Source organism: Thunnus albacares, chromosome 6, assembly GCF_914725855.1.
Source record: "Thunnus albacares chromosome 6, fThuAlb1.1, whole genome shotgun sequence".
Lineage (NCBI taxonomy): Eukaryota > Metazoa > Chordata > Actinopteri > Scombriformes > Scombridae > Thunnus > Thunnus albacares.
In genome coordinates, this window is record NC_058111.1 from 36,058,520 (window position 1) to 36,086,492 (window position 27,973).

The window sequence follows — 27,973 nt, forward strand, 5'->3', positions numbered from 1 at the left end:
GCCTCCGTGCAATGTTGTTGCAATGCGTGAGTCAACCTCTGTGTCGTTGCCTGGGAAACTCTTGGTAGCGTAGCTCTGTTTAGGAATAGGGCATTGTGTAATGTGTTTGTGTAGCGAGTGGGAAAGAGCGAGTTGCAGAGAAGTGACGGTGAATGCGCATGGAGCAGAGGAAAAAGTTAGCAGTAAGTTGTCAGTCTGGCAGTAAATGTACAGTACAGACTACAGTGTAACAGTTCGATTAGTTGAAGATTATGTATGATTTCAGTCAACAAGGATTTTCTTTGGTTGACTACAGCCCTAATACACACATTATCACATATCAAAATGTTGCAAAATGCAATTATAATTTTTAGTATTGGGTAAGATGAATGGATGCAACATAAATTTGTACACAACTGGGTTAACACCAGTTCATGTTGGCGTCTAATAAAAAAGGGGGTCAGTCAGAGAGGGGATGCCCCCTCACCACAGCTCCAGAGTGGTAGTACAAATGGGTATTGCGGCGTGGGTGGCTAGAGGTGCTAATTTCATTACTCTGGGCTTCAAAAGGAGAATTCAGTGTTTCATGATGTTCTAATTGCTGCTTAAAAGGTTTTCCCTTATCTTTCAAATTATAGCACTGAGAAGGAATCATTACTTGGAAAATCTTTGGCATATAATGGTCATTATTTACACAGAATATCTGTACACAACATCAGCCTTCACAAACCCACCTTTCAAACATCCACCCCCGTCCTGACATCATAGGGACGCATGTGAATGTATGATCTTAAGTGTTCTGTGGTCTGTGACATCATTCAGGTAATTCAGTCAATAAAGCGGTAACAAATACGAGTTTATCTGAGCATAAAAAGTTGATTCTTGACCTTGTTAATAGTACTTTGACAAAATAATCTGGATTTTAGGACCACTTACTACCTGTTTCAGATCTTTGAACTGCATATCAGAGACTGGAGGCCAATCACATCCGGTACTAAAGACCATCTTATAAACACACACAGGGTTTACAATTGCCTGTTCCATATTTAAAAATCACATGATCGAAATTCTATAACAAGTGAGCAAAACACATACTGATGAGGACCATGAAATGTGGTTGATAACTACAAGAAAAGTCAGTAAGTGGACCTCAAGTTTGTTGCTTCTTTTTTTGTAAATCCATGAGCAGGACTGCTTAGTGGTAACATTGGATTTACATATTTTTTGCATGAATGTGATGAAGTATCGTGATTTGTCAGGTATTTAATTCGTTAGGTTAGCCAAAAACGGGAATTCCCATCTAGTATCGATAAATCTTTTCCAGTTCAATTTGTAGGCTAATGAGTTACTTTAAGCAAAACAACTAATTTTCTATCATGATTAAGGGTGTCTGAAACCTTTTTTCCCCTATAAATACAGATATAATTCAAGATTGACAAATTATGGCATAATGACTCCAGCAAGTAACAATCATTGGTTACTGTCTATATGCACGTATTACATTATTTGGAAAGTTATCACCTTTTCAAGTTTAATACACTACCAACCCATTTAGAGAGCCATTTTACTAACTTTGTCAGGCTCATCCATTATTAGGCAGTTAAAACATTCTCAGCAGTTTCATGGGCAAAAAAAGCTCTACCAAGGAGGTGAGGAAGGCAGAACTTGGGATAGAAAAGGCATGCTCTCCATGGGCCTCATGGCAATGTTGAGTGGCCCGGTGATATTCATGGGCATGGGGGTGGTGATAGCCACTGGGTGGGCGATATTCATATGTGCTGTTGTAGGGATGTTGACAGAGGCCAGGTTCACAGGGCCGGTGATGGTGACAGGGTGCTGCAGGTTGACTGGTGATGTGATGTTGACCGTGCTGGTGGCGATGTTCATCTGAGCAGCAATGGTGACGGGATTGCTGGCACTGACACTGCGGTTTACAGCTGAGGTGATGGCTGCAGAGTTAGTGACTGGCGTTGTAGTGGCGGAGTTGTGCACATTGTTGGCATCTGTGTTTTAAAAAAAAAAAAAGACAGATAAGAGAACATTTAGGGCTGCTCATCCTTGTAGAAATATACAACCCCTCCAAAACAAGGACAGCCAACAGCCCTCTCAGCTCCTTGGCTCTTTAGCTGGGTCACTGAAAATGTCAATACATCATTAATACATTATGTCAACTGTGGTAATATTGTTGAAGAAACCTACCTTTGTGAGAGTTGTCAATTAGGACTTGGAAGGAGTTATTTAAAATCTCTCCTACCGTCAACTCACCTGAGGGGTAAATTCAAAAAGCAGGATCAATAGACTAACCAGCTGACTGTCTATGTGTTTCAATTCATAACTTTAATTTTAAACATTAATACATTATCAAGGACATTTTACACTACCATGTATGCATAAGGCTGGATGCACACTACACAGCAGGACTGCCAATTTGACCATCCCATGAATTCAGGGCCAGCACATCACAGAGTCATTGTCTTGCACGCGATGTGAGATGGTCAGCTTGCTGCTTTGTCATTAATGGCCCAATCTTATTTGGGACATCCCAATTTTTAATCATAACATGTCTGCCTTTACAAGTTTTGGTAGTTCTGAAGAGTGAGTGGTTGAACAAGCCCATTTATCAATCTGGTCAAAGCAAGACAGTTGGGTTATGAAAGATGAAAGGTCAGGTAGTGTGCATCTAGCCTCAGTGTTTTGGTCCAGTTTATGGTTAATTTAAATGATCTACTGATCCTGCTTCATGAAATTTAACCTTACATTAGCAAAACTATACATTTTCAAAACAGAAGAACGTTAATTATACCAGTCCTCAGAGAAAAGAAATGCTTTTGTACTTGAGTGACATGGTACAACATGATGAAAAACTGGCCACTTATGTTTTGTAGATTTGCAGAGGTTAAAATTGAATGTTTAGGGGTTTCTGCTACTAGCTACTGGATTACCTTTTCGTGGCCCTGAGTGGTTCCACTGCCAGTCACTTATGCCTATTCAGAAATACAGACACATATGGGGTTACAAGAGTACAGGGCAGCAGTGCTATCAACTGGGAGTCAGCTTCAACAGTTGGCATGGTCAAGTTGTATGTATGTTGGAGGGAATGGGGTGTTCAATATTAAACATTGGGCTTCACAGTGTCTTGTGGGGCCAAGAAAACAAAACTATTCCCCCCTTTTTTTTATAGACATCTCTGAAACCAAAGTCAGAATTATAACATATTCTACTCGCTGTCAAAGCCATTTGGAACATGGAAATGTTTAGGAAAAGATTTTTCACCTAACTCTGTGACACAGCAGCAGTCATGAAGAAATTAAAAGATCATACTAATTGTCTCTGCATTATTTCAAGTGGAAAGGTTGCTTTTGTCACTTCAAAGGAATGCGATACCACACACAAATACGGAATGCAGTCAGCAAAAGTAATTAGTTTAACCTTTGTATTACTAATTGTATTACTGTATAATTTTTTAGGGTATATCGTGATACACGATAGATATCTTGATAATTTGAAATGCCTCTAAACTACGAAAATACTAAACTACTAAATAAACTACTGTTAAATAAAGTACTGTCATAATGAAGTTATATAGTACTGTTATAATATGGTTCTAGTTAAAGATTCAATGTGTAAGAATTGGCCTCCTGAACCAAAAAAATAGGGGGCAGCATATCGCGATACATCATAAAGCTTACTGTTTACAATGAATATGTGCTATGGAATTGTCAAGATATCAAAATGCTATGGAGACATTAGAGCCAGTGGTAAATTATCAAAGCATAGCTGCATAGATCAGAAAAGCAGTTGCACCAAAGAGATAAGTAACAAGTAGTAATAAGTTAATTAACAACATAACTAAGTAACAACTAAATACTTAGACACATACCCCTTGGGTAAATCATAAAATGTCATAGAACTCACTAATGGTAAAACAGCAAATTTTCTGTCACACAGCATCATTTTTTCCATTAACTGCATACCATTTTGCAACACAGTAATTCAGTAGAGACCTACTTTTTTGGTATGATATTTCAATATTGATCCAATACAGTTCATTGGGTTCAGCTGACATAACCAGCTGATGTCTCCCTGGCCAGCCACAATCTGCTCCAACAACGTCAAAGCAACTTTCCAGATAGGCGTTATTTTGATAAACTGACCACACATTGGGAATCTACTCTCTTGCCTGAAAAAAATATTAAAACTTAATAAACTGACATATTGACAGTCCTACAGGGAAAATTTCAACAACTTTCAGCCTGGCTCTGGCACTTCTGCCAATTGCTTGGGGCAGCGCTTCTCCTTCCTTTCATGTTGGACTGAGAGCAGACTGGACACTACAGTGACGTGCTATCACCCCTGAGGTACAAAGTGGTATTACGAGACAAGACGGGCTGGAGCTAGCTGGTTAGCATGATAACTTCAGAAGATATCTCTGCAACAAAATACATACAGATCTGTTATTTCTTCACATTCTGTTGATAATTTTAGTTAATTTCTGGCCAAATCTTAAACATTATACCTTTAAATAAAGTACTGTTACAATAAAGTTCAATAACGTACTGCTACAATAAAGTTAAATAAAATACTATCACTGATTGGACCAATCAGTCCAACAAGTGCATAACTTGAAGCCTGTCAAGATGGATTCTCACATGATCTTGCAAATCCAGCTGCCTCGCCAGGTAAATACCTTAAGCTTACCACTAGCAAGAAGGTTAACATCTGGACTGTTCCACAGTTAAAGAAAATAATACCTCTCTCTGGTCAGGTAGTCAATTACTTAATAAAATTTCCATTCCTAATCTGTAGTATAAAGTAGCCTACACTTTCAACTCTGGGAAGAATTTTATACTTTCAAAGGATTAGAGACTAGCTGACAGAGGGCCAGCACAGAGGGCTCTGGCAAAAAAGGGAGGATTGTCCAGTAAGAATGTTAATCTGGCTGAACTTCTGTTGCAATGCAATGTAATGTCAACCAGCAAGGCGCTGCATGCGAGCACAGACTCCTGGTGAATTACTTTGTAATGTGAACACAGTATTTCTGCTGTTTACCTAAAGATAAAATAGTTGCTGTTGTGATGACTTCCCACTGTTGCAAAATGCCATCTCTAGGTATTATAAACCACTGTGCAGTGTTTTAACATCTGATACGCCACACTGGACTTCCATGTCTGTATTTCATGTCTAGCCGGTACCTGAAGCAGCACACCCACCAATGCAGTCCCTTGCATTGCATACACTTTCTAATGTTATTTTCTACTTTCAGCCCGAGCTGATGTCGGCTCGTGACAGATTTCTTTATATGGTCATCTGCTCCACACACAGCGCATAAGTTCACTGCTCCGCTCCGCTAATATTATGGCATTTTTCCACTGGTTTGAGGGTAGTCACATTTGCCTGCTGTGTAATGAAAAACACTCACATCGTGCTAGCTTGACTTGAGTCATGGGTCAGTAAGTTGTTTACCTACTGGAGGTGTGCTGGTCGTCTGCAGCGCTTCATCAAATATCATCATCATTGTGGCTGTTTTGCTCGTACTATTCCTCCCTGTATTATTTCTATCTCATCCGCTCGACAAATAGCTCCAAATGTCTCCATGTAATGTTGTGTACTGTACACTTATGAAGCTCTGCTAAGTCGGTGAGGAACACGTTTCAATTCCTGTCAAGTCTTCACAATTGAAATCTTGTTTATTCGTCATTTAAAAGCTTTTAATTTGAAGCAGTAAAACAGCAAAGGTTGGGTTTGCATCAGCAGTAACTTAACACCACTCTGATATGCCTGACAGGTTTCTGGAAAGCTGGCCAATCAGAACACAGAGGCTGAATTGAGGGGCTGCATAAAGGGCCAGTAAGATAAATAAGTTGTGAATAAGGCTGTGAATCATGCAAAGCTGCTCTAGTAGAGTCCCAAAATAAAAATATAGATTATAAATAAATATGAGGTTGGAAATTAGCATAATAGATCCCCTTTAAGACTGACTTCAGCCTGCTGCAAACAACACAGTAGTTGCAGTTATTCTTGAAAAATTCTAATTTGTAACATTTACTGTACAGATTGTTCAGAAACCCAGCCCCTGAGGATGCACAAGCCAGTGTATTTTCAGTGCCGGTTCTAAGCCCAGATAAATGGGGAGGGTTGCGTCAGGAAGGGCATCTGGCATAAAATCTATGCCAAATGAAATATGCGTATCATAGATCGGATTTCCGTACCAGATCAGTCGAGGCGCGGGTTACCAATAGCCGCTACTGGTGCCATTGACCACCAGGGTGCCGGTGAAAACTATGCTACTGTTGGGCGAAGGAAGAGAGGGGGAAGGCATGTCAGGAGGCAGCAGGAGGAGACGACAAGGGTAGGAGGGTAGGAGTGTGGAGGTGAGAGTCAGAACTTTAAATGTCTGCACTATGACTGGTAAAGGGAGAGAGCTGGCTGATATGATGGAGAGAAAGAAGGTAGATATACTGTGTGTGCAAGAGATCAGGTGGAAGGGAAGTAAGGCCAGGAGCATAAGAGGTGGGTTCAAACTGTTCTACCATAGTGTGGATGCAAGGACAAATAATCCTGAAGGCAGACTATGTCAGGTGTGTTGCGAGGTGAAGAGAGTGTCAGACAGAATGCTGAGAATTAAAGGTGTGATGATGAATATTGTCAGTGCATATGCCCCGCAAGGTGGGTGTGGGATGGAAGAGAAAAAGGAATTCTGGAGTGAGTTGGATGAAGAGGTGGAGAATGTACCCAAGGAGGAAAGAGTAGTGATTGGAGTGGACTTCAATGGGCATGTTTGTTAAGGAAACAGAGGTGATGACAAGGAGACTTGGTGGTAGAATGAGGAAGTACAGGAAAGGAGGAAGAGGTTGACAAAGAAGTGGGATAGCCAGAGAGATGAAGAAAGTAGACAGGAGTACAAGGAGATGCGGCATAAGGCAAAGAGAGGTGGCAAAGGCTAAGGAAAAGGCGTATGGTGAGTTGTATGAGAAGCTGGACAATAAGGAAGGAAAAAAGGACTTGTAGCAATTGGTTAGACAGAGGGACCGAGCTGGGAAGGATGTGCAGCAGGTTAGGGTGATGAAGGATGGAGATGGAAATGTGCCAACTAGTGAGGTGTTGAGAGAGTGTGTTGAGAAGGTGGAAGGAGTACTTTGAGGGGCTGATGAATGAAAAAAATGAGAAAGGGAGAAGGTTGGATGATGTGGGGATAGTAAGTCAGGAAATGTGGAGAATTAGAAAAGGAGGAAGTGAGAGCAGCTATTAAGAGGATGAAGAGTGGAAAGGCAGTTGGTCCAGATGACATACCTGTGGAGGCATGGAGAAATTTAGGGGAGATGGTAGTGGAGTTTTTAACTAGATTGTTCAACACAAATTGTTGGACAGCGAGAGGATGCCTGAGGAATGGAGAAGAAATGTACTGATACCGATTTTCAAGAATAAGGGTGACGTGCAGAACTGTAGTAACTACAGTGGTATAAAGTTGATAAGCCATAGCATGAAGTTATGAGAAAGAGTAGTGGAAGCTAGGTTAAGAGCAGAGGTGATAATCAGTGAGCAGCAGTATGGTTTCATGCCAGGAAAAAGCACTACAGATGCAATGCTTTGAGAATGTTGATGGAGTATAGAGAAGGTCAGAAGGAGATGTCTTTGTGGATCTAGAGAAAGCATATGACAGGGTGCCGAGAGAGGAGGTCTGGTATTATATGAGGAAGTCGGGAGTGGCAGAGTAGTATGTAAGAGTGGTGCAGGACATGTATGAGGGCAGCATGACAGAGGTGAGGTGTGTAGTTGGAGTGACAGATGGGTTCAAGGTGGAAGTGGGATTACATCAAGGATCAGCTCTGAGCCCTTTCTTGCAATGGTGATGGACAGGTTGATAGACAAGATCAGGCAGGAGTCTCTGTGGACTATGATGGTCATGGATGACACTGATCTGTAGTGAGAGTAGGGAGCAGGTGGAGGAGAGCCTGGAGAAGTGGAGGTATGCACTGGAGAGAAGAGTCATGTAAGTCAGTAGGAGTAAGACTGAATACATGTGCGTCAATGGGAGGGAGGACAGTGGAATGGTGAGGATGCAAGGAGTAGAGATGGCGAAGGTGGATGAATTTAAATACTTGGGGTCAACTGTTCAAAGTAATAGGGGGTGCAGAAGAAAGGTGAAGAGAGTGCAGGCAGGGTGGAGAAAAGTGTCAGGAGTGATCTGCAACAGAATGGTACCAGCAAGAGTGAAAGGAAGATTTACAAGAGGGTAGTGAGACCAGCTATGTTGTATGGTTTGGAGGCAGTGGCACTGACGAAATGACAGGAGGTGGAGCTGGAGGAGGCAGAGTTGAAGATTTTCACTGGGAGTGAGGAAGATGGACAGGATTAGGAATGAGTATATTAGAGGGATACCTCAGATTGGACGGTTTGGAGACAAAGCAAGAGAGGTTAGATTAAAATGGTTTGGACGTGTGGAAGAGAGATGCTGGCTGGAGAAGGATGCTGCTAGGCAAGAGGAAAAGAAGAAGGCCAGAGAGGGGGTTATGATGAGGGAAGACATGCAGGTGGTTGGCGCGACAGAGGAAGATGCAGAGGACAGGAAGAGATGGAAACAGTTGATCTGCTGTGGCAACCCCTAACAAGAACAGCTGAAAGAGGAAGACTGTATAGATTGTTCAGATGTAAGATATCCAGCCTCAGTACATATCTATGTCTCACTTCTTTAATAAACACATTTAAGTGATCATTGCCAGAAATGCTTGTTTGTGATTGTGTAATAAAAGGAATAAGCCAATGGTTAGTTTAAAAAAAAGAAGCATCAGATTCAACCTTCAAAAACCTAATGAAGGTCATCATGTTCTTGACAGTGTTTTATAGGCCTGGTTTTCTTTAGAAAGAAAAAAAAGAACACTGCAGCTCCACTCTACAAACTGCCAACACACAAATTATTTTCCAAGATAAAAGCATCAAAACTGTATAACCTGAAAGCTGATGAAAGACATTAAGTTCAATTAGGGAACTGAGGAACAAATGACTTCTGGAGCAGCCATGGAGGTGTGTAGTTCTGTAATGGTAGTTTAGTTCCAGTACACATTAACTCAATGCTGGATGAGCTGGGTATTGATAGAAAACCCATTTGCATATTAGACACATAGCTTTGTAGGCTAGACAATGTCATATATGCTACAGTGACTTGTCACCAGCAGCTCAGCTTTTTTTTTTGTTTAAAAACAAACAAACAAACAAAAAAAAACCAAGCACAGATACCGTCATATACCGCACTGTTTCTGCTGGTAACATTTTGCCATGGTGGGCCGCCACAGCAAAATCTTTCCTGCCACAGCAAAAAGACAAAAGAAAAAAGAAAGAACAAACAAAACAACCAAACATTCCGCAGTCAGTCATCTGTAAGGTGGTCATAAAACTGCGTCTGAGCAGTCTTAAGTCAGTCATTTTCTCGTCTTGACATTTTGATAAAATCATAGTTAATATTACCTGAAGTTTCTGGCTCTCTCCAGCACCAAACGGGAAGTAGCAAACCAGGTACTAGTTACTAAGGTAACGGACGAAAGAACTCCTCAAATATCATCGCACACACGATAGACAGTGAACAGTGTTATGAGTCTGTGTTTAATTTGGCATGTATCTGATCCACCAACCAGCACGTATTTTAGTGAGAAATCTTAGTTTTTGAAACAGTTCGCCTCTCATTCCCATGGTCTCCTCCCACTTAAAAAGCACAGCTAATCAACTGATGCTGGGAGCGAGTGCAGGTAACTAAATGCAGTTTATGGAAATACTGTTTATCTTTATGGATTATATTGATGCTGAATTGATAAGAAGACTGTCGACATATGACGGCTTTTATCCTGTGTTTCTAGAGTTATGTGTTTTTGCAGGAAAGTAAGGAATTGTTAATATGTCATATTTCTTAAGGAGAGTTTGGCATAATAGTTTCCCGGAGAGCACAGGGAGTTTCAGTTTAATTCAAGCTGCTCACCACTACAGATAAGTAACTGCTAAAGTATAAGTTTGTCTGCTGTTAGTTATTGGTTTGTTTAATAGTTTAATAATGTGTGTTTGTGTTGATTACGGACGGTGGCTGATCAGGCTAATTATCAGCTAACTGTCCTCAGTCCTCCTCTGCAGTGTGGTTGCCATTTGTGTGCCTGTTTTTAAAGTACTTTTAATTAAACATGGTGTGCTTGATGGTTATGATACAGATGATTATTGCTTTGTACTTTTTGCCTTATTGCCTATTTTTTTACAACCTAACTTTGTGGAAAGGAGAGGGGGAACAACAGGTTGTGGAGAGTCCCTTGGGAGCATTTCACTTGTGTCAGTAGTTCAGCTTTATCTCTGGAGAACAACCCAAACTCCGGGAGTGATGTCCAAATTAGGAAATGTGCAGGTGGATGTGACTACCCTTGTTGAGACATGCTGAAAGACGTAACAGCAGAGCAGAGGAGAGAGACTGAGATAGCGATGTAACTGATCTGCGCGCTGGTATTTGACATGTTTTTTATTCTCCCAAAGACAAATAATTTTTTAAAATATTTGTATGAAACAAATATTAGTTTTAAAAAAAAACAAACAAAAAAAAACACTATTTGTGCTCTGCCGAATAACGTATTTGTATTCGGGCACACCCCTAGTAGGAAGTTCACAATATACTTGAAGTTCGTCTCACAAAGGAAATTATTTTGTCATTAAACAAAACATGCTTGCAACCGCTGCCTGTTTTGAAGATGAACTGCAAGATATCTAGCATGTGCATGCTGTAGACTGTCCGGGTTTTGCACTGCCCTCACAGTTGAGTTCCACTTTTTTTTGTTCCATCCACATCACATCGGAATTTTCAACAAACGCGGCAGCCAGTAACACACCTTTGAGTTAGATAGGCAGGCAAAACCCTGATAACAGAACCTCCTCTTTCTGTCAGCTGCTGTGCATCTGCAGTGTATTTACTGCTTTTTCACACGATTTCAGGCCATTTGGAGGTGTTAAACCTGTGACTTTCTGCCTTTGTATAATTGTCCAGACTGCTGCTGTTTAAAAACAGAAATACTCCAACATCCAGCAGCTGAAAGTGCTGTGTCCAGATAGTTAATGGTTGAAGGTGGTGTCTGAGGGCAGCTGTATAAACTGTGTAGCTGTTTTAATGTTGTAAAAATACCTCATTTTCCATTGCATCCTGGAAAACCTGTAAATTTGAGGCCTTTTTCAAGTACAGGAAAACACCTTTTGAAATGTGATATGATCTAAGAAATGTTAACCCAAAAAAAATTTATTTGTAACAAAAAAAAAAAAAAAAAAAAAAGTTAAATGAAAATGAGTTAATAACAGGAACAATCAGCATGTAGTATTTCTCTTCACAGTTGTAGTTGTTCAGTTATAAATGAATGAATGAATGAATTTAAATTTTCTTTTGGCTGGTTTTTCAGAACAAACCACTGCACAGGAAGGTATGAAAAAATAGATACCGCCCAAGCCTAATTAGTACCATGAAAAATACTGTACTCTGTATGTTAAAAGCATTTGCAAAGTTAACATATGTAAACTGGGGTGCTGGGTTGTTTATGTCACAGTTTAAACTTGCTATTAATGTTAAACTGAAAAAAGTGGGCAGAGTTGTGAAGAGCTTTAAGAGAAGTATAGGAGACATATGGCCTACCTTTATTGTTACATGGGTTGCTGAAGCTGGCCTGGCCGTGCGTCTTGAGGTGACTTGTGATGTAGGCAGCACTTAGCATTTTGCCACAGATGTTGCAGGTGACTTTGCCTTCATGCCTGATCATGTGGGAGCGTAGACGGTCTTTGGTAGCGAAGGCAGAGGTACAGGCCTATGACAGAAAACCACTGAATATTGGTCTATTCTCTTAACACTTGAGGTAATGGATTGTATGGCCATGTGACTGAAGTTCTTGCATCAACAAACAACATCTTGAAGCTTCTTGCTAACAGAAAAATACTAATTATTCATTAAAACTTTCTGATACAAACAAAAGCACACCATGCAAAAGAGTGACATAAAAAGATTGTTTGTGCCAAAATGTGCAGATAGATATGCAACGCTTTTCAAGCTCGGGCTGCATTGCTGCCTCTTCTTTTCTGTGATCAAACTTTGTCAAATATATGGAGATTGTGAATGATCAGCAATATATGTCCTGCCACAAATTCGTCTGCACTGAGCAGAATTCTTTACTGTGACTCTGTCTGCCTGTCTCTCTCACTGCACTGTCAAGCTCCTCCTACACAGAAAGAGGCCCTGTTTGCACCTTGCATTAACGTGTGTCTCGGGTGATCCAATCACAAATGGAGAGCTCTGAGTACAGGTGTGAACACACCCAAGACGTATTGTGATCCGATCATTAAGACCATTTTCGGAGGTGGTCTGGGCCACATGTGACCACATTCATTTAGTAGTGTAAACGCAATGTGTCCTGGGCCACACTGAAGGGCCACCTACTCAACTGACATCCTCTATTTTCCAGCAGACTAGGCACGGGAACTGAATTGCTGCCTCCTGTGTTCAACTCTTTTGATAACAGGATAAAGAAATGCATTATTTTGTTTTCCGTCTTATATGTGAATTAAAAGAATGTAATCCACCTCCCAATTTTTCCTATCTTCCCCGTTCCCCTAACCCGTTTTCCTCATCAAAATTGACAGAATAGAAACAACAACAACAACAAAAAAAAAAAAAACAGAAAACTTGTTTTTCACTTGTCTGACTAAAAAAAAAACTCCAGAAGCTTAACATTACTGGATAGTTTCCTCTGTCCTGTCAAGCTGATAACTACAGTTTTTAGTTTTGTTGTGCTGCTTGACATAATGGAGCTCAGGATTTATCAGGACGGCTGCTTTACTCCAAACAGTATGAACCTGGAATGTGTGTGTGTAACAGCTGACCTATTGGATGTATAGAAGAACACAGAACATTAGCATTAGATCCTGACCAATCCTGTCGGCATGTCAGACATTTAAATAATCAATGAAGTTAGGCTGCTGTGCCTCCTGCATAAATGCACACAGAGTCTCTCAATGGAGAGACACAGCTGCAGGGAGATCGCTGCATATAACTTTATATTTGACATATATATTTGGATGCAGCGCTAGAGCAAATCAATAGGATGGGCATTTGATTTTCGTGAGGGGGCAACCATGCACTGTATATTTGTTTATCCTGTTATCAAACAAGTTGAACACAGCTTTGGACAGAGCAGACCCCCAGTCCTCCCGCCAGTAAAAAACAACAATGAATTTGGTCTTTGCAAATGGAAATGATGTACGTGTTTATTTGCATATAAAGTGGCAGGAAGTGAGATCCAATCACAAGTGGTCACTCAAGATACTAATACCAGGTATATAATATAACTCATAATACATATACACACACACACATATATATATATATATATATATATATATATATATATATATATATATATATGTAATATAACTCAAGATGTTAATACCAGGTGTGAACAGACATACTCAGAGCTGTCCCAAGATGCATGTTGTAAACAGGGACGGACACACACAAAAAACAAAAGAAGTCAGGAACCAGCATCTTCTATCACTAACAGTTAAAAATCAGTAAGCCCGCGTCCAAAATAAGATTGGCAGGAGGTTACTGATCTGCTGCATGTATACATGGATTTACAGTAACCACGTTACTATAGTGTTGGTAAATGCGTTCCACGATTACCCACGTAACCTGGTCTCTCCAAGTAACCTGGTGATTTAGGTGCATGTAAACACACCAAATGCAGTAGCTTGTGGGTGGCAGCTAACATCCTAAGAGTTTCTCCTAACAGGCTAAGTTAAGAGTCTTGAAGTTAGGACTGACACACCCCTTCTTTTTAGACGTTTCTGGTCTAAGACTAATTCACAAAGTATTTTAGTGCTACAAGTTAAGCTAAAAGTGTAGTGATGAATATTTTCCTTAATATTCACTGACACAGACCGGTCACCTGTCAACCAATCACTTTAGAGATAGTGATTAAGTTCATTCATGAAACATGATGTCATCCATAGCAACAGGGTCAACCCTTCTCTTAGCTTAGGAGTTCTCTCAGTTCCTTACTAGAAGTTGCTCTCAGCAGCCTTGTGAATTGAAAATTCTTAGGTAGGAAGTTTTGGTGGTAAGATAAGAGACTTTGTGAATTCTGCCCATGGCTGCTAGAGTTCTCAGTAGTGTTGCTGTGGGCATCAATAATGACAGGTCTAAACTTAGAGCAAACATGAAAGCAATATGCAGAGGAGCGGCCAGGCCATGACTCTTACCGTTACTTGGCACTTGAATGGCCTCTCTGAGGAATGGACATGCTTGACGTGACAGCTTAGGTGATCGGGTCTGCAGGGTGAGATGAAGACAAGGAGGAAAATTGAGATCATTCAGCTTTACAAGTAGCATTATTTCATTCACACAACCAATTTATGATCTCTCTCCACTCAGAGTACAAATGGTGTCTGTGTCTTAGCTCAATTACTTTGACTACAGTCTTGAATTCTTTATTTTCAACAATGCATGGTGAGTCCTGGAATACAAGATGCTGCTGCTGTTGTGATGTTTTTGCTTTTTTTGTGGAACAAAAACAATCAGCAAGGTCTTTCAACAATCACTTATTTGTTTTTTTACAGTTGACAATTTTTTCAGCACTACCTATTAAATCCAAAATTTCGCTGTTATTTCACTGTTGTTTAAGACAACAATTACAAAAACATACTGACTTGATTGTAAACGGATTGCTGAATACACCAGGTACACTGTGGGGTTGGGTCATTTCTGGTTTTGCCGGCCCAGTCCAGTGTTCATCACAAGCTTAAACCGGTTTGATTTTATGTGAACTGACTGAGCCGGCATATGTCATTATGAGACGCCTAAGCATCTCACTTGGAGGCTCTGACACTGGTAGGGCGCAGATCTCACCAATAACTATCTAACAATTCAATTCAATTCCGATTCTTTGATGGTTGAGAGCAGTCTCTCTGCTGCACCATTAGCTCCAGAGAAAGACATTGCTGTCTAAGACGCTGAGTAAGCGCAGGATTTTAAAGGTGAGGCAGACTGAACACAGTTATTTTCTTCATCTCGGAGTTGGTTTAAGTTGTTTAATGCAGTGTGTGTTGGTCAGCTGGTCTCGTTTGTTCCTGCTGGAGTTCGCTGCTCCACTCCGCTAACGTTAGTCTCTGAGTGATGGTGAAGAAAGTTCACAATATACTTCATGTTCGCCTCACAAAAGTTAATTATTTACTCATTAAATCAAAAAATGCTTGCAACAACAGCCTTTTATGAAGATGAACTCTAGCATGTGTGCACTGTTTACTGTCTGGGTGCTGCACTGCCCTTGCAGTTGAGTTCCACCTTTTCGTTCTGTCAACATCACGTTATTAACGAATATTTAGAAAATCGATTTTTGACATAAGCGAATCGATGCAAAATCATCCACATCAGGATGCATCTTAGATTTGACTTCCCCCCCCCACCCCTATCAATAACCCAGATAAACCCAGCCAGGCTGTTTACAGCTTACAGCAGTCTGAGAGCAGCTTGCGTTTTGAAAATAACCCACGGATACAAAGGGACATGATGGATCATTTTACCAGCCTGCATGGCAGCTAGCAGCTAGTTAGCATAGCCGTGCTGTGGGTAGCCGTGGTGTGTCTGGTTTAACAGCTGGAAACACTGCAGCTACATACAAGACCCTTGCCCAAGAAGAAAAGTTAAGCTGAATGGTTGTTGTAGGAAATAAAAACATGATGTGCCACTTACTTTGTTGTCAGTCACGGGCATTATTATGGATCCCACTGCATTTCCTAGCAAGACACACCCTGCATAGCATTCAAGAACTAGGATTGGCTAGGTGTCCATGCTAACACCACTAGCCTGCTATTTCATAACTGTATGTTCAGTGGGTGTCTGGTGTTGAGTAATGTGAAACATTAATTCTAAAGGACTATGAGCTAACAGTTTGACTCAAGCATAAAGGCTGCATTATGTATAGCTTGGAAAATAGTGATATGGGGCACAGAATTTTTCTTTCTTCCTTGTCAGATCTCTTTTCCCAGAACTGCTGCTGCTGAACCTGTCTCTGTAATAATGTTGAACCCAGCTTTGGTCAAAACCCAGGTAAGCCAGTGTAAGATGTTCCACAGAGCATATAAGTCTTAGAGGAAAAACAACAACATACATACAACTACAGCTTGCAACTGTTGTTCTCTTTACTTATACTATACATTTTTTTCACATGGAAAACATTAAATATCAAGTAATACTTTTGCCTGATTTTAAAAATGTCTATCATTGGAAATGGTGGGCTGTTTTTATACTTAACAAGTATACTGCAGTGTGACTACTGTATATCCATGCACCATTCAAACTGTTCAGAAATGATGTCAAGATACCTGGAGAAGCCCTTCCCACAGACAGAGCAGATGTAAGGCTTATGAACTCCACCATCATGGGAGCGGACATGGTATGTCATGCGATCCTTCCTCTTGAACCTCTGCTGGCAGATGGGACACTCAAACGGCTTCTCATCAGAGTGCGACAGCTTGTGGCGGTTGAGATGATACACATCTCTAAAGGCCTTACCACACATGTCGCAGCCGTGATTCTTTTTCACCGGCTTGGGAGGCTTCTTAGGGATGCTCTGCTGCTGTTGATGTTGCATGGGGGTCATTACACTGGTGCCTGTGGATGTTGACGTGGTGGCTGTAGTCAGGATACCAGCTACAGTAGTAATATATGAAGGGTTTCCACTATTCTCACGAGGTACAGTGGATATGAGTGGCACCATGGTGGGGGCTGTTTGTGTCTTCTTAGGCCGCGAAACCATCTTAATGCCAGTGTGGCAAGACTCATGCCGCCGCAGGTGGTAGCTGTCCCGGAAAGCCTTGTTGCAGTAGCCACAGATGAAGGGCGTCTTTGATTTAGGCTCCTTTTTTACCACAGCAATCTGAGGCCCTCCACCACCTCCTCCCCCAGTCCCACTGGCCACATTGTCTTTAAGGAGTTCCGCAGCACTGACAGGGGGTTTCTGGTCCAAGGGGATGGGCAGCACTGGTTTCTGATCAGGTGGTTCTGTTCCAGAATTGAGCAAAGGCAAGAGGCTGTTCCCGGCTACTTGGTGCTGGTGATGCAGAGCCTCGTTGGCCTGCTGAAATGAGAATAACAGAACTATGTAAAATGATGTTTATACACATCCTCAAACCATTTATCAAGCAAAAGACCAACAGAGTGGCAATGGTGAATCAATGGTGCAAGTAAACATCTTAACACGCTTCTCAGAAAACTCTACATGGAAGAATGTAGTAAACTTTCTGAAGGGCTGCACATTCAACTGGACTGCATTAAAGAAGCACATTAAGAGGGACTCTCTTAACAGCAAGAATTAACAGTAAGAATGATTGCACCTGAATACTATTCTAAGACAGACTTGAATTGTGAACCTATCCTTTGAAAGTGAAAACTGTTATGTCTTCATTCACATAAACAAGCTGACGAGCTTCAACACAGTAGGATTTATTGGAGGTCAATTCATGTATGGGATTGCATTAGATTGTACAGGTGTACCAGTGTTTCCCCTATATGCTTTCAACAGCGGCGCAAGTGCCATTACTAAATGATAAACATCACAGCTGAAATTTCACACTGTACATAAGCAAGACAAATGCAAACCATGCACACTTTCTCCCCTTCAAGCAGCTAACTGGAGGTGTGGTGAGAGAATGGAGATTGGTAACATGTACGGTTGTGCTGTCCTCTCCACTGCTCTGTGTCAGTATTTGACTGAGAGTGGGGCTCAGCTCCTCCTCTTCCACCACACACACACACACACACACACACACACACACACACACACACACACACACACACACACACACACACACACCTTTGCCTGCAGTGTCCTATCCACCGCCAGATGTTTTACACAACCACAGCGCACTGGTTAGGCTAAAAGCGAATTGTTACCAAACAAACTAGACCAAAGCTGTTTGCAGACTGTTCTACACACTGAGTACCACCTACTTCCCTCAGGTAGGAGGTTCAGAGTCAATGATAGCAGACTAAATAGATTTAGAAAATAATTTATCCCAGCATCAATAAAACTTTTAAATAGTGGCAGATACGCCAGAGCAAGCACTGGATGATCTATTATGTAAGGGATTTTTAATGAAAATTAGATTTGTTTTTTTATTGATGCGATTGTTTTCTGTTTGCCTAGGTACTTTTAGAACCTTGGTATGTTACTTATTTACTAACATCTTTGTATATTTTCTGCATGTAAAATGGTTTTAGTACCTTGTTTGTTACTTATAAACTGATTTGTATTTTTTTTCTGTATATGAAATAGTAGTGTAATGGATATTAGTTGAGTGTACGGCACGCATGTGAACCGCGGATTAACTGTAAAATTTAATGTCTCATTGGAGACCAAGTAAACAAACTGCTGTAAGTAGTTAGTGACTAGTAGTGACTAGTAGTGACTGATGTCTGTGTTCTTCATTAGGGATGCACAATATTCTCAGCACATCATCAGCCAATAAAAGCTCTAAAATGAAATATCGGCATCGGCGAATTCTGACGACTTCTGCCGATTATGAGAGGCCGATATGTCGCCATCTCCTCCGCCACCTGACTGTGCTTCCCTTGATGGATTGTGTCACCCTGACGGTCCGGGTGTTTCCTCCGCAGGCTCCACTTCACTCAAGCTGCCCGTCAGACCCGCTGCTTTTTCCCACTTCAACCCGAAAAACAAACCAGGGCTTGGTGCTCCACATAGAGAGCCAGGGCTAACGTTAGCGTTAACGCTCCACTAGCCTCCCAGCTAATGTTAGCCCCAGCTCTCCATGTGGATCCAACTGGACCACCGAGCCTCGATTTGTTATTCAGGTTAAAGTGGGAAGAAGCAGCGGGTCTGACGGGCAGCTCAGTGAAGTGAAGCACTGGGACCGTCAGGGTGAAACAGTCCATCGAGGTGCTGCGGTGTTCGGCTGCACAGATAAGAAATCCTTCGGCTGACAGGATGTACCACTCTGTTTGAAAAATAAAAAACTTCTTCTTCTTCTTGGTTTATGCCAGCGGTTGGCAACCAGCATATTAGGTGCATTACCGCCACCTTCTGTTCCAGAGTGTGGACCAGAGATTAAATTCTACACATTAATCCTGTCTGTCTAATAAACTCAAAGAAAACTCTACTGCTCCACTCACTTGGCAGGTTCATTAAAGTTTTAATGCTGAGCTCCTGAATCCAGTCTTCCTAAATTCTTCCTTCATATATTGTCTTTCTTGATCATACTTAGTACAATCTATGCTTGCATGCATAATTTCCTCAGCCAGCTGGAAAAAAAATATGTGCATATATCGGTATCGGCAATCAGCCACAATGAGTTGGAAATATCAGGATATCGGCAAAAAATCCAATACTGTGCATCCCTATTCTTCATTCTTTCTAAACTTCAATCAGTATTTTGATGTCAGGAATATTATTTCATTTTAGATGTGTTTTTCATGAGATATTAGAGTTTATATAGTGACTTTCCTACTGTAAACATTACTGTTTCAGCTCTCAAAACAATATGTAGTTATATTTAAAATATAAAATCAATTGTAATCTTGTTTGTAAATAATTTAAAAAAAAACCCAAAACTTTTGTAATGAAAAAGAATCCACAAGAGTATGGCTAGTGGCTAAACCCTTATCAGAAACTCAAGACACTCAGCCATTTTTCCGTTCTCTGTTAAAGAGCAGCTGAAATTGACACTAAAATGTGAATTGCTGGTCCACCTTAAAGGTCAATCCACCTTAAGTGAGCCTGGTTAGGTTAGGCTAACGCATTGTTGCCAACTTCAGGGCTAACCCCCTTCAATAAACTAGTATTTTCTTGGTCTTGAGAAGCTGCAGCATTTATTAACTGACACACTGTAGTCTATAATGTACTTTTACTGCCACATTGACAACTTACTGCTAACCTTTTCCTTTGCTCCGCTCACATTCACCATCACTTTTCTACCACTTGCTCTACTACACATGCTCATATACATACTCATTACACACACACTTCGTACTGCCCAATTCCTTAGTGGAGAGACGCTACTATTGTAACAGTACCTTTCACGTACATGTCCTTTGAAGAATGAAGACAGGGAGGACAACTCAAAACAATTCCACAATAACGTAGGGTGTTATTGTGCTTGTATAGTGTGTAAGTGAAAATCATTAGTAGCCCATTAACATTAATGATCGCATGAAATTTTAGCAGTGGTGACATTAACTGGCATGTGTAGCATTAAATCATAAGTGTCAGACAAAAGACAACAGAGTAAGTATCTAGAAAAGCTTTTTAAATTGACATTAGTGTTGTTTTAACCATCCAGTTTATCTGCTGCTGCTTTACATTACAGTAATGTTAATGGAGCTTGATAGTTTGCATAGCTTGACTGCTGATGTATTACCACTGTGTCATTTGTCCACAATTACTGTAATTAACACCATTCATGTTAAAGTTCTGCTTCATGCTCTGTCAGATTTTTAAAAAGAAAGACTTTTTACATTTTCAGAGTGAGTGAATGAATTACGAGAGAGGAGACAGAAGCGAAGAAGCAGGATGTAACATTAATGTTGTTGAAAGAAAAACAAGCAGAAAATAAAGAACTGATTCAAGAAGGAAGAAGGTGCAACTGATTGAAGACTGAAAGAAAAAGTTTAAAGAGGGAAGAGAAACACATAGAGGCAATCAAGGTGTCAGGTGATGGAGAGACATGAACACATTCAAAGCAGGGGGCAGAAAACACTGGTAAGGTCTGACTTCCACCTGTATCTAGATGAATTACTGTTCTGTTAAATGTTTTTAAAAGCACAATCTATTATCCAAATGTAAATTAAAGGACATCCTAACAAACAAATGTCAAAGCACAAGATTAAACCCTGCTACAAAAGGACTAACAGATCTTTTAATAAAAAGGTACTAACACTACACAACAACTCTATGTACATGTTTTCTTAAGCTGTTAAAAGGTTGTTGACCTCAGTAACTGTTGTAAACACAGCGCTAAAATTGACAGATATTATTAGGAAATATATATGGTAAATGGACTGTACTTGTATAGCGCCTTCCTAGTCTTCCGACCACTCAAAGCGCTTTTACACTACAAATCACATTCACACACATTCATACGCTGAATGGGTACAGAGGCTACCATGCAAGGTCCCAATCTGCCCATCAGAGGAAACTAACCATTCACACACATTCATACACTGATGGCACAGCCATCAGGAGCAATTTTGGGTGAAGTATCTTGCCCAAGGACACATCGGCATGTGGACTGGAGGAGCTGGGAATCGAACCGCCGATATTCCAAATTAGTGGACGACCCACTCTACCTCCTGAGCCACAGCCGCCCCACAAATATATAATGCTGATTCATCACTCATCTGACTGATTAATCCATTTGTCAAACTGTTGCCTTGATTTGGCTTAATGTTTCAGTAAATTAATTCCCCATAAGTCAGTTTTGTTATTTTGTTATATTCCAAACACTGATATATAGACAGTGTGAGAATTGAGATTTGTTTTTAAGATAGAGACTGATTGGGCCATCTGTCTATCTATAAGGCCTACATTTATTTATGTGTTGTAAATATTGTTAATATTTAAAAATTAGGTAAATAAATATGATTAACTTTTGGATTATTTTCTTGATTTATCAAATACTTGTTTGGTTTATAAAATGTCAGAAAATTGTAAAAAAAAAAAAAAAAAAACATTGATCACCGTTCCAGAAGCTGAAATCAGAGAATTTGGACATTTTACCTTAAAAAATGACTGACTATTTAATAGTTGGCAACTAGTTGATTAATCAACTAATTGTTGCATCTCTAAAAGTGATTAACCCATGCATGGGTTAGGGTTTGAGGAAGGACAGTCTGAAAAGCCCTAATAGTCTTCCAAAACAAAAATTATGTAAACAGTAAAGAATTGAAAAATGTGCCATGCAAATAAATAAAGCAATGACACAGAAAATGTAGCCCAACAGCAGTGAAAAAAAAAAAACTCTGTATGGAGGACATCTTAAGTCTGCAGCTGCTGGCAGGCATTGTCCAATTGGTCATGGCAGATCCCCAATGGGATAGGACGAACAGAGGGTGGGGGCTTGTATGAATATTTTGACTAGGGAGAAAGCAAATATTCACATTGTAACCAGCAACTTTACAAGAGGTCAGCCTAGAGACGTAGCAATTAAGACAAACTTGTTCTTTTCTGTAATCACCATAGGCTCAGGTTAAAGACCTGACCCATGGCTTTTCAGGTTCAGCCAAGCATCCCAACCCAGTCAGCCAGGCGGGGGAATGTGGTCTGAGGGGGCCAGGATCCCAAGTGCTCCTTTTTTCCCACTGCGTTCTTTTATGGACGACACAAATCCAAGCGCTGATGTACTTATGGCCTTGGTGGTGGCAGTGGTGGTGGTGGTGGGGGTTCAGCTGCTGGCCACATCCCTACTTAGTGCAGGCGGCCACACTATGTGTTTTAGTGTGGTGGAGAGAGCTGGGGGCCGTCACAGGTTGTCGACTCGCTTTTATATCTGCCAAACTGTAGGAGTACTCAGACTAGAATCATTACTGCAATTAGCATTTCTCCTTGCATATGTGTATGCAGGTCTAAGCCAAACGCTCTCTCTCTGCCTTTCTCAGCAAGAACAGGGAGAGCAGCCTGCTGTTCCATCACACTGCTCTGATGATTTTGATATAAATCTGCTGTGAAGGGTGAGGTCCCTTCCAAGATGAATAGTACTGAAAAAGAGTTAGCAGCGTGAAAATTAACAAGAAACAGCACAAATAAAACTAATCCAGTCATTGTTTTTTTTTTCACTACAAGACGGAGCATGGATTTACCATGCCAGAGTCCCATTCAATAGAATATGAATGTCTACAAATCTCTGATGCCATTATATGCTGCCTCTCAATTGTCTCTATACAAACCTCATATGACAACAGTTCTAACTAAAAAAATATATTTTATTTTAAGATTTTTTTCTGTTTTAACAACATTTTTTCTGCTTCCTTGGGAAATATTGCTGAATTACTGATTATGCTGCCAAAGATGTTTGTTATAATATGATGAGGGTACAAAATAGAAGTAATTGTGACTCTTACAATATGGCTACGACTATGGCTGCAACTAAGTATTATTTTAATTATCAATTAATCTGCAGATTATTTTCTCGATTAATGGATTATTTTATCTATAAAATGTCAGAAAATAGTGAAATATGCCCATTACCATTTTGTAGAGCTCACGGTGATGTGTTGTCTGATCAACAGTCAGTAAAGAAAAGCCTCAAATCTCACATTTGAGAAGCTTGTTTGGCATTTTTGCTTAAAAATGGACTAAAACAATTATTCGTTTATCAAATTAGTTGCCAATTAATTTTCTGTTGATCAACCAATCACTGCAGCTCTAATAAATAGCCACATTTGTGGAGCAGTTCCAGAAGTTGCCTGACAGCAACTCAAATGCCTGAGGAATAATAAGTGAAGTTCATTAGAATGCTGCCTCATTAGATGCTTCATCAAATGAAGTGAACCAAATGGACCCTCTCCTAATAGTCTCCTACACACCAGCTCAAGGTTCTCTGGCCATGTCTGCCATTAAACCAAAAACAGTCGAAAATACTAACCACTAAGCCTCTTTAGCAGTGAAGTAGCAGCATACATGTGTGGTGAGCCTTGCTAAGTATGACAAATACCATTGCAATTGAGGCCTAGTTTATGAAATCAACTGCTCCAAGAGCCTACGGGTTGTGAACCAGTCTCTAGCAGTAAGGAATCATACCATTTCAGTTTCACGTAGTTGAAAAACTACTTAAATGGAAAGTGGGGAATGGTTATAATCCTGTTACAATAATCTTAATTTTTATCTTTTAATAAACAATGAGAGGGACTGGCCATTGGGACATTTCCGACACATGTAGGGACAAGAAACTCCTGGTTGAATGAGCACTAACAAGTAGCAACCAGGTTAATAAAACTTTCATTAATTGAAAACATGTCAAACAGGGCTTGAAAGTTATCTTTGACCAGCTGCCCTGGGAAACAAAATCTGGACCACTGTTTGCAATTGTGTGCAGTCTGATTGTCCTAGTTGGCAAACCCATTGGTTAGGGCCTGATGTCACATGTGTTTATTTTGACAAAAATAGCAACAAAAGTGGCATAATACATGGACAATCATTGAAGAATACCCAACAAGAAAGTAACAACAAAAGTGTGACAGCCAACCCAAGGTTGAGAAGAAATACTTTCTCAATAGGGCTGCAGCACTTCGGACATCATATTTTAGTATTTGAATACAGTTAATTCAGCAAAACCTTTCAATGTTTTCTCAAAACCATAGAGCCTTTGTCAGCATCACCTTACTTACGACATCTCCCAATCAACAATGGTTTTGACCTGATACAACTAAAAAAAAAACTACAGATGTGATCTATCTTACACTAACTAAATCTTCCAACAATTGTTATGTACCCCAGTAAATATGTCAATAATAATAATTGTCAACCATTTCTAAAACCCTGTGTCAGGTCCTTTTGAAGCTGCAAGACTTTGTTCAAAACAGCATTAAGAAAGAGGCAACCTACAAGTTCCCAGTCAGCGCTGCAGTAAAGCTGTATTTAAACTGAGATAGCAATCTCATTCATTTGAATGGGAGTAGCCCAGTGGCCTAGTAGTGGTGCTGCAACACATCACTGTCCAGCTAGGCAATAGGTTGACCAATCAAATACGTGCAAAGGCACATTCCTGGTGGACTACCTTGTCACATCATTTTTCTACCATTTAAGACTAAAGGTAAAATAGATAAAATCAAATACTGTCTCTCAGTACAATAAAATCGATGTCTAGTGTTTTGCAAAATTCAGGGATGTTACTCAAACTGGACTTCCTGGATTGCATTTCATGTTTCATCTGTACCTGAAACAACACCAATGCAGCCCCCCTGCGTTGTTCGGTCTAAATGCCCACTGCGAGACATTCGATCATAAAGCACTGCATCCTGCTACAATGCCAGTTGCACTAACAGTGAATTGAAGGATAGAAGTTAAGTTTTGTACAGGTTACTGGAGGAATTCAGGGGTTTTAATTAAAAACGTGAACGGTGATATGATTTCGATCACTTTAGTGTCTCTGGTTCAGTGTTATGTTTCTCACTGTAGCATTGAAACATTGCAAAATCTGAAAGAACTGTGTTTTCACAGCTCTGGCTGTTACCATCTCCATAGCCAATGCTGTTGGGTTCATGGGAATTGTAATTAAGTGTCCTGCAACATATCAAACTGATGGGTTTATCAGGAACAAAGCTGAAAAATTATAAACAATAGGCGTTATATAACCCAACTGTAACAAGAGGATCCTCAGCCTTCTGCGTTTATATTTATATTGTGTTGAATTCTGTCAGTACTTAACAAAAATTCTAAGCTGGAGGCAAATTTTCAAGTCTGTTGATGATGCAACAAGAGTTACTCATGTTGCCCAAAACCTCTGATGTGCTGTAGATTACACTCTGCTGTCAATAAGCAGAAAAAGTGTACTGAACAGCCACTGTGTGGCAGGAGCAGGACTTCAACAAATTTATTACAGAATAAAAGACTAATTTGCTAACTAGAAAATGTACAGGTCTAACATTTGACGCATTCTGTGTTATCTGAGGTCTTCTAATAAACTCTGCACATCGTTTAGTAAAGTAACTACTCAGCACCCGTTTATTTTCATAAAATCACAGCTCCTTGAATAGTTTACAGTTACGGCGTCACTTGCACACCCATCCTGATGCAGGGTCAGAAATGTAACATTGGCTTGTAAATTGGTGTATATAATGTGTATTAAACTGATTGGCTTCCCATGATTACGCTAAGAAACATGTTAGAACAAGTTGCACATCCTACATGATGTTTTAAAAACAAAAGGCCACATTTAACTTTCGAGTTTACATGGTGGCTAGCGTTAACGTAATTAATCTCTAAACAAGGGAGAAATTTAAGTGTCGGGTCAATGGTGACAGAATGTTTACATAATTTACATTTTTGTTTTCAGTCAGTGGCTCCACATTTGTGGTGAAAGGGACAGTTTGGTTTATTCACTGCTCTCCGCGTGCTAGCTAGCCTTCAATTTGGTGTTAGCGTGAGCTAACTTCTCTTTAACGTACGGTTGTATGGTGTACATTTACAGACAACCCTTCAGTTACCTGAAGTTTGTAAGTCACAATAAATCACTGTCTACTTGTGCTGGTTATCTGTACTGTGGTCAGGATTGCTGAGGTGCAGACGAGAAAAGTAGCCTGGTTAGCTAACCCGTTAGGCACTTAGCCTAGCATACCTACATGCAAGAGCTCGAGCTACTAGCTACTTGGCTAGCGCGCGCGCATCACCAGGTGACACCAGAAATTAGCTTCACTCAACAAACTGGGACAACAATGACATTCTGATATAGTATAGCGTTCAGATAATGTAACAAACACCAAAGAGGCCGCCTCGGAGACCCTGTGGAGACCACACACAGCCGGGGGTCTCAGGTTCCATAAAGCTGGCTAGCACAGCGCAGCTAGCTAGCAGGCTAAAGCTAACACCTTTGTTTTGCTTGGCCAACTCTATTTCATTTCAAAAAAGTGAAATAAAAACAAAAACATTTAGCAAACAACATTTACGCCATTTCGAAAACGTTTATACAGTTTATCAGAATCACCATGTACTGTGCCACTTACTTGGAATAAAAACGTACTCCAGCTCGGTTCCATTGCAACACTTAGGCTAAAATCTGCAGGAAACCTACAAGGAATCTACAACAAAGCAGCTAAACATGGCAGCTACAACTTCCTGTAACCCCGGGGGGCTGAACCCAGTCCAGCGGGCTGTTTGTAGGACGGCTGGACTTCACAAGACATCTCATTTCATATTCCTCATGTTCCGTTTCAAAACACTACTTTCAGTCACTGCTGACGAAAATGTTTTGTTTCACTATAAAAACGTGGTGCTAATGCAGATGAATGTAATGTTTGACGCGTGTATGTTTTCATAAAAATAATGTAGGTGACCAATTCTGTCTCAAGGAATACTTAAAAGAATAGACAAACTTCCATGTAATGAGTAAAAGCCCAATAAATGTTGGCTTCATGTTCGTTTAAGAAAAAATATTGAATTACGTTTAAAAGTCTCCTGGATGAGTTGTTCACTTGAATTTCATGTACATATATGCCTGCATCAGTTTCCAGGGCTGCAATTATAATGATTTCATTATCGTTTAGTCTGCTGGTTATTTTCTCAGTTAATCATTTTGTCTAAAAAAAAAAAGCCAGAAAATAGAGAAAAATGCCCATTATAATTACAACGCTTTTTAATTATGACAATTTAAAATTGTTTTGTCCGACCAACAGTCCAAAAAGCCAATCATATTCAGTTTAATATGTATGATAAATAAAAGCAACAAATTCTCACATTTGAGAAGATGGAAACAGCATGATTAATTGGCAGTTTTGCTTTCATAAGGGTTGAAACAATTAATCAATTATCAAAATAGTTGCCAATTAATTTCCTGTCGAATTGATTAATCAACCAAGCCGTGCAGCTGTACAGTTGTCTTTTCTAAAGAAACTATCACATAAAGTGTAAATCGATCTGCAGTTTTGTGAAAACAAAGTACATTTTGCAGTCTAATTTGCTTTATTAAGTACAAGGTAGCAGTTTCGGTGGAATGATTTCCTCTTACGCCGAATTACATACAATGTAGACCAAAATTGCTTGTATTAAGAAATGTTATCAGTTGTTCAATGACAACTTTCTCAGTAACCTCTAAGAGTACTAGCAGTATACTTATTGGTCTGTAGTTACTGGCTTCAAGGCAGTCTCCAGAATTCAAAATAGGTGTGACAATGGCACATTTCCAGTCATCAGGAAAGGAGCTGTGTTTAAAAATAAGTTAATTAAATGAGCAATGGGGGGAGTTAAAATATCTTTATGACATTTAACAAACA

The 27,973-nt window shown here is 40.1% G+C and overlaps 1 protein-coding gene across 3 annotated transcripts; it reads right to left on the reverse strand.

The window, feature by feature from the left end:
* Positions 1-816: 816 nt before the first annotated feature.
* On the reverse strand, positions 817-26,880 carry LOC122984300 (vascular endothelial zinc finger 1-like). Of its 3 annotated transcripts, XM_044354657.1 has the most exons (7): positions 26,708-26,880; positions 16,357-17,111; positions 14,236-14,305; positions 11,621-11,789; positions 2,922-2,963; positions 2,179-2,244; positions 817-1,982 (listed from the first exon to the last, which is right to left on the reverse strand). In XM_044354657.1, exons 1-7 carry the CDS (start codon positions 26,738-26,740, stop codon positions 1,618-1,620), a joined length of 1,500 nt encoding a protein of 499 aa, XP_044210592.1. In that variant the 5' UTR covers positions 26,741-26,880; the 3' UTR covers positions 817-1,617. The 3 variants fall into 3 exon arrangements, with proteins under 3 accessions (XP_044210592.1, XP_044210594.1, XP_044210595.1); XM_044354659.1 differs by lacking the exon at positions 2,179-2,244 and having other exon boundaries at positions 26,708-26,878; XM_044354660.1 differs by lacking the exons at positions 2,179-2,244; positions 2,922-2,963 and having other exon boundaries at positions 26,708-26,878.
* Between the last annotated feature and the right edge of the window lie 1,093 nt (positions 26,881-27,973).